The sequence below is a fragment of the Pinus tabuliformis genome, chromosome 2_1 (genome assembly GCF_031772625.1).
Source record: "Pinus tabuliformis cultivar Carrire ecotype Pingquan chromosome 2_1, CPIR1, whole genome shotgun sequence".
Lineage (NCBI taxonomy): Eukaryota > Viridiplantae > Streptophyta > Pinopsida > Pinales > Pinaceae > Pinus > Pinus tabuliformis.
In genome coordinates, this window is record NC_142299.1 from 474,809,887 (window position 1) to 474,817,764 (window position 7,878).

General features: G+C 38.8%; 1 protein-coding gene across 1 annotated transcript; it reads left to right on the forward strand.

The window, feature by feature from the left end:
- The first annotated feature begins 559 nt into the window (after positions 1-559).
- Positions 560-6,031, forward strand: LOC149200975 (uncharacterized). Its single transcript, XM_089401144.1, has 4 exons — positions 560-1,047; positions 1,149-2,262; positions 2,441-2,749; positions 2,882-6,031. The coding sequence occupies exons 1-4, from the start codon at positions 560-562 to the stop codon at positions 6,029-6,031; spliced, it is 5,061 nt and encodes a 1,686-aa protein (XP_089257270.1).
- The last annotated feature ends 1,847 nt before the right edge of the window (positions 6,032-7,878 follow it).

The window sequence follows — 7,878 nt, forward strand, 5'->3', positions numbered from 1 at the left end:
GGGCACCGGCGACAAAGATTGAGGTTGATAACACAACATTATTTCGATCAGTGGAGAATCGCTACAAAAATCGATGCTCACTCGGTAGATAACTTGGTGTCGTTATATGTTACTGACGACATTTTGTTGGTGTGAACTTTTGTCGTGTAACATGCCACATAGGATGGGCTGAACATTTATGTCGTGTAAAATACAAGTTGACTTTTTATGGAGCAACATAATCGCCAACGCCTAATACACGTCATATGGCCGAGGCATCGGTAACTAATATACGTCGATGACAAATGCGTGGGGTCCATCTGACTCTTACCTTTTAGTTGAATGCGTGTGGGTTAATTGAAAATTCTATGGTCCAGTTGTTAAACTACCGTTGAATATTTAATGAACGTTTAACTGCCAATAAAACACAGGTCAAGGTATAGCTCTCGAAAACCAATCTTCCACACAGTTTCAGAACAATTGCTCAGCGCTTTTAAAATCCAAACTCGTTTCTTCCTCTGCAAATTTGCGTCCACAGCACCGACGATTACTACCTTTTATTTCTGTTTTCCAGTTGGCAATGGCCGCATCCACCTCCACTTCTGGGGCTGCTAATCCCAACTACAAATCCTACCAAATTTTCATAAACCATCGCGGGGTCGATGTGAAGGACACCTTCGCCAGGCCTCTCTACCTTCGCCTTCACGAGAAAGGATTGAAGGTTTTTCTGGATGACGAGGAGATGCAACAGGGATACCAAATTTCTTCTCAATTAGAACACGCTATTAGAACCGCCTCAGTCCATGTGGCGATCTTCTCTCGTCGATATGCTGAATCATGTTGGTGCCTGAACGAGCTGGTGATGATGTTACACTCAAATGCTCCCGTAATACCTGTGTTTTACGGTGTCAAGCCCGCTGATGTTCGGTGGATGCTGGGTCCATATGGTGAAGCCCTAGCAACTCAAGAAAGGAAGGGGCGATATGATCCCAATATTATTGAAAATTGGAGAATTGCTCTTCATCAAATTGCAAATAACTGCGGTTTCGAGCTGGAGACGTCCAATGGGTAAGAACTCAACCTTCTCTATCAATATGAGTGTGTTTTATATTGGATAAAATAGAGCCTTTTTTTCTCACTAGGTCTACTTATTTTGTCTTAATAACTAGGGAGCCGTTGGTGGTGGAGCTGCTAGATAAGGTGGTTGAACGTCTGTCAGGAATGGTCACAAAGGCAAAGTTGTATGTGGCCGAATATCCAACGGGTTTGGATTGCAAGCTCAAAGATTTCGAGGATACAGTGCTGTTCCGGAAAGAGCAAAGCGGGGAGCCTCAGATCGTGGGGATTGTGGGTTTAGGTGGCGTTGGAAAGACAACGTTGGCGAAAAAATTCTTTAATAGAAAGAAATCAGATTATAATAGATCATGCTTTTTATCTGACGTCAGAGATCATGCAGCTAATAGGTCTTTAAATGTGTTGCAGAGTCAACTTCTTAGGAGCTTAGTTGGCTTGGATAAGCAGGTAAACATAAACAGTATTGATGAAGGTAAAGGGATGCTCATAGAGCCTCTCAAGTCATTTGACGCTCTAATAACCTTAGATGATGTAGACCATGCCGATCAGGTGAAGGCACTTTTGCCAATTCAAACTTGTGATGTCAATTCAAGAAAATTAATAGTGATTACATCCAGAGATATAGATGTTTTCAGAAGCTTAAGATTAGAAAAGTCATCGATCTATAAGCTATCTGGGCTTACTAGACAACAATCCCAGGAGCTCTTCTGCTCCCATGCCTTCAACCAACCTCATCCTCTCCGAGGGTTTGAATGTTTGGTACATAAGTTTTTAGACTGTTGTAATGGATTGCCATTATCTTTAAAAGTAGTTGGGGCTCTTCTTTATGGCAAAGAAACATCTCAGTGGAGAGACGAATTGGAGAGTCTTCAGCAGATACTTCCCAATGAGATATATAAGACATTTATACTAAGTTATAAGTCACTCAACCAAGAGGAACAAGAAATATTTTTAGATATTGCATGCTTTTTTATAGGTGAAGACAGGGATTCAGCAATAAGGTTATGGAACGGATCAGGCTGGAGAGGAAACAGGGGATTTCTCAACCTACAAAACAAGTCACTTGTGGAAGTGGACTCTTGGAATTTTATACGCATGCACGACCATTTAAGAGATGTCGGGAGGCAAGTTGCCTCGTCTTCGTCGCCGTGTCGTCTGTGGCGCTCCAGGGCAAAGAACGTCAATGATAATTTGTCACACCAGTCATCTGTAAGTGTTCAGTAATTCAATTTGTCACACCAGTCATCTGTAAGTGTTCATTAATTCAATCCTTTATAGATTATTCAATAAAAATCTGGGACAGTTTTTGATTGATTATTCATTAAAAGGTTGGGATCATTTCTTGAATGAACCAGTAATAGCGATCGTTTTTTTCAACAATGGACAGGAAATAACTGTAAGGGGAATTTGGATGGTTCGTGGGGAATATAATGGTCATGATGAAGATGATGTATTTGGCGCTATTGATACTGAAAATGTTGTGTTAAAACGCAAGTTAAGGAGGTTGCAAATTCTTCATATTGAAGGTTCTCTACGCATTTTGAAGAACGCGGAATTACCAAATCTACTGTGGCTTAGCTGGGAAAAATGTCCTCACTCTTCCCTGCCTTTGTGGGTTACCATGAAGACATTAAGGGTCTTACGACTGTCCCATGGCGAATTGAACACATTATGGCATTGTGAAGGCGAATCACAGGTAAATAGAAATGTGTTGTGTTCACGTTTGTAGCTGTACTAACATTTGTGTTCAGAAGGAATTCAAAGGTTACCCAGATAAAAATCATGATTTTTTTTAATGGTTGTAACGAGTCAACATTTTGCTTTTCAGCCACCTCTGCAGTTGCCCATATGTTTGGAAGAGTTGAGAGCATATGAATGTGTGAAGTTGAAGCACATACGAGAGTTGGCCGGGGCCACAAATCTTAGACACCTAGATATTTCTGGGTGCTCTGATTTAGAAGAGCTACCGAGTTTGAAAACATTGGTATCGTTGGAGAAGTTGAAGGCACATCGCTGTCAGAAGCTCAAAAGCATACAGGGGCTGGCCCACTCTACAAAACTTAGATCGCTAGATGTTTCTGGGTGCTCTCAGTTAGAAGAGCTGCCCAGTTTGGAAAAGGTGGTATCTTTGCAGGAGTTGCGGGCAGACGGATGTGAGAAGCTGAAGAGAATATCGGCTCAGGGGACAAAGCTTAAATCCCTAGATGTTTGTTGGTGCTTTGAGTTAGAAGAGCTGCTCAATATGGAAACATTGGTTTCTTTGGAGGAGTTGCGGGCACACCGATGTGAGAAGCTGAAGAGCATATGGGGGTCTGCGCTCACGACAAAGCTTAGATACCTAGATGTTTCAGGGTGCTCTCAGTTAGAACAGTTGCCCAGTATGGAAACACTGGTATGTTTGGAGGAGTTGCGGGCATACCGATGCGTGAAGTTGAAGAACATACAGGGGTCATTGCAGGCGATCAAGCTTAGATTCATAGATGTTTCTTGGTGCTCTGAGTTAATAGAGCTGCCACCTATGGAAACACTTGTATCTTTGGAGGAGTTGCGGGCAAAAGGATGTGCGAAGTTGAAGAGGATACAGGGGTCTAGGCAAGCGACAAAGCTCAGATACTTAGATGTTTCTGGGTGCTCTGAATTAGTGGAGCTTCCAACTATGGAAATATTGGTATCTTTGGAGGAGCTGCGGGCACACCGATGTGAGAAACTGAAGAGCATACGAGGAACAGCGCAGGCAGCAGCAAAGCTTAGATTCCTAGATGTTTCTTGTTGCTTTGAGTTAGAAGAGCTTCCAAGCATGGAATTACTGGTGTCTTTGGAGGAGTTGTGGGCACATCGATGTGAGCAGTTGAAGAGCATACGGGCCTTGGCCCCGGTTTCAAAGCTTAGATACATGGATGTTTCTAGGTGCTCTGCTTTACAAGAGCTACCAAATATAGAAACATTGGTATCATTGGAGGAGTTGCGGGCACACCGATGTGAGAAGCTGAAGAGGATACAGGGGTCAGCGCAGGCTACAAAACTTAGATATCTAGATGTTTCTCGGTGCTCTGAGTTGGAAGATTTGCCAAGCATGGAAAGTCTAGTTTCTTTGGAGGAGTTGAAGGCACACCTATGTGAGAAGCTGAAGAGCATAGGAGGGTCGGCACCGATGACAAAGCTTAGATACCTAGATGTTTCTGGGTGCTCTCAGATAGAAGAACTGCCGAGAATAGAAACATTGGTAGCTTTGGAGGAGTTTTGGGCGTCTGGATGTGAGAAGTTGAAAAGCATACGGGGATCAGCTCAGGCGACAAAGCTTAGATTCCTAGATGTTTCTTGGTGCTCTCAGTTGGAAGAGCTGCCAAGTATGGAAACGTTGGTTTCATTGGAAGAGTTGCGAGCTCCCGGATGTGAGAAGCTGAAGAGAATAAGGGGATCGGCACAGGTGACAAAGCTCAGATCGCTAATTGTTTCTGGGTGTTCTGAATTAGAACAGCTGCCAAGTTTAGAAACAATGGTATACTTGGAAGAGTTGCGGGCACACCGATGTAAGAAATTGAAGAGCATATGGGGTTCCGCGCACGCTATAAAGCTCAGATCCCTGGATGTTTCTCGGTGCTGTCAGTTAAAAGAGCTCCCAAGTATGGAAACATTAGTATCGTTGGAGGAGCTCAGGGCAGACAGATGTGGAATGCTGAAGAGCATACACGGATTGGCGTGGGCGACAAAGCTGAGATCTTTGGATGTTTCTGGGTGTTTTGAGTTACAAGAGCTACAAGGTCTGGAAGCATTGGTGTCTTTGGAGGAGTTGCTGGCACACCGGTGTGAGAAGCTGAAGAGGATACAGGGGTTGGCGCAGGCAAGAAAGCTTAGATGCTTAGATGTTTCTTGGTGCTTTGAGTTAGAAGAGTTGCCAAGTATCGAAACATTGATATCTTTGGAGGAGTTGCGGGCACACCGATGTGAGAAGCTGAAATGCATATGGGGGTTGGGGCCATCCGCAAAGCTTAGATCTCTAGATGTTTCTGAGTGCTCTGCGTTGCAAGAGCTGCCAAGTTTGGAAACATTGGTAGCTTTGGAAGAGTTGTGGGCAGACCGATGTGGGAAGTTAAAGCGCATACAGGGGTCAGCACAGGCCACAAAACTTAGATCTCTAGTTGTTTCAGGATGCTCTGAGTTGGAAGAGCTGCCATGTTTAGAAACATTGAGGTCTTTGGAGGAGTTGCGGGCACGCAGATGTAAGAAGTTAAAAAGCATAAGAGGAGCGACGCAAGCCACAAAGCTTAGATCCCTAGATGTTTCTTGGTGCTCTAAGTTAGAAGAGCTGCCAAGTATGGATACATTGGTGTCTCTGGAGGAGTTGAGAGCAGACGGATGTGAGACGCTGAAAGCCATACGGGGTTCGGTTCAGGCGACAAAGCTTAGATCGCTGGATGTTTCTCAGTGCTCTGAGTTAAAAGAGCTACCAAGTATGGAAACACTGGTGTCATTGCAGGAGCTGAGGGCAGCCGGATGTAAGAAGATGAAGAACATACAGGGTTCCGCGCAGGCGAGAAAGCTTAGATTCTTAGATGTTTCTTGCTGCTCTGAGTTAGAGGAACTGCAGAGCATGGAAACATTGGTATCTTTGGAGGAATTGCGGGCAATTCGATGTGAGAGTTTGAAGAGTATACAGGGATTGGCACAGGCGACAAAGCTTAGACACCTAATTGTTACTGGGTGCGTTGAATTAAAAGAGCTGCCAAATTTGGAAACAATGATATCTTTGGAGCTGTTGGGGGCAGCTGGGTGTGTCAAGCTGAAGAGCATACGAGGGTTGCCAAAGGCGAGAAAGCTTCGGAAGCTGAGTGTTCGTTCGTGCTTTGAGTTAGAAGAGGTAGAAGGTATTGAACAGTGCAAGCGGTTGGAGATGCTCGATGTTTCTGAATGTCCCAAATTACAGTGGCCGGAGTCGTGCAGCAGCTCTGCAGCAAAGGTAGGCGTGCTACCTACCTGAGAAGCAAAGCAACAAGCAGCAGTTTCATCAGACGATGCTATTGCTGTGCAAGTACATTTCTGGTTAGTATTTAAAGAAATTTAAAAGTGGAAATAATTCAGTAGATTTTGTGGACACTTCAAGGAAAGTTTATTAGATAAAAGGTTTAAATTTGTAATGCATTTGGTTCTTGAACTTCGTTAAAGAAATTGCTAGTAACTTAAAATTTGGTTGACACATTTTTTTAATCAAAGTGATACATCCAGAAAGTTACTCAAAGGAATTATTAATGATTTAAACTTTGTTAATACCTTTTTTTTATTAAACTGATCTAAATCCTTTCTGGTTACGAGAACGAGATAAATTAGTTCTTTTACAAATTAAAATAGTCCTATAAAAATATTAAAAATTAACCTTATAATTACACATTGAAAAGGGCTTTTCTCACTCAATTACAATTAATTAAGAAATAAATATAATGTTAATATTTAAAATTTTATTTATAAATATTTTATAAATTTTATATATATATATAAAATAATTTTATAAATTTAGATATTTCATAAATTAAATATTTTTACAACGGTTTAAAATACCAAAATAAATTATTTAATGTTTTTAAATGTAATTTAACTATTTTATATTTTAAAATAATTTTTGGTAATATAAATTTGGGAATGTTGTTATTTTTATCTATTTAAAATATATTTTCTTAATATTTAAATGAATTTAATAACTTGAAAAAGAAAGACCAAAACCACTTAGCGGTCGAACAAATTATTATTCCCTTCATGAAGAAAAAACCAGTTAAAAAGTCAAATAAATGCATTTTTTATTTAAATAAATCATCTAATTTCTTACATTTTTCGTCAATTAAGTTTTTGCTTTCATCACCGTTATATTGTATATAATTTTTTATTATAAACTCTTTTTTATATAATTAGTAAAAAAAGTCAAATAAATGCATTTCATTTAATTTCTTAGATTTTTTTGTCAATCAAGTTTTTGCTTTCATCACCGTTATATTGTATATAATTTTTTATTATAAACTCTCTTTTATATAATTAGTATTACATGTCCACCATATATTCTCATTTGTTTAAGAAAAACAGCTGTATGTATGTAACCTGTGTGAACGATTTGTTTTCGGTGATTTCAGGATGTTAGGAAAAGACAATGATGAAAACTTAATTGGGAGAATGGGAGAATGGAATATAGCCGTATTCTAATAATTATGTTTTTTTCTTTTTTTTTTCTAAAAATTATGGAAATTTGGGTTATATTTTCTGAAAATTATGGAAATTTGGGTTATATTTTGTTAAAAATTGATAGATTTTTAAAAATTCAAGTAAAAGTTGTTATACTTCATAATTTTAGGTGTTTTAAAAGTTTTTGATGGCGCTGAATCTATTTCTACCATCAAAAACATATTCAAACAGTGTCTCTACAAAATTTTTTGAAATTCTTTTACCCAGATTCCGATATTTTTGGTCGTCCAGACAATTCCTCCACCTCCTTAAAGGACTACTGAAATATATATTAAAAATATAAAAAAAATAATTTTATAAAATAAAACAAATTATAAATAAATATATTATTTATTAAAAATTAATATTTTCCATTCTTTATCAACAAATATATTAATTTTTTTTAATAATAATAAAATTCAAACCATACGTTATCATATTTTGATTTGATTTCCTTATAATAATATGAGATTTTATTTTTTATAATGTAATTATTCTTAAAAAACAAAGTATCTTTATTTTGATTGCGAGATTTTATTTTTTATAATGTAATTATTCTTAAAAAACAAAGTATCTTTATTTTGATTGCGTTTAATCTAAAATGGAATTTAAAAATACATT

Coding starts and splice junctions, on each gene's coding strand:
- LOC149200975 (XM_089401144.1), top strand. CDS start 560: ATGGCCGCATCCACCTCCACTTCTGGGGCTGCTAATCCCAACTACAAA. Junction 2,263..2,440: donor ATTTGTCACACCAGTCATCT/GTAAGTGTTCAG, acceptor AACAATGGACAG/GAAATAACTGTAAGGGGAAT. Junction 2,750..2,881: donor ATTGTGAAGGCGAATCACAG/GTAAATAGAAAT, acceptor TTTGCTTTTCAG/CCACCTCTGCAGTTGCCCAT.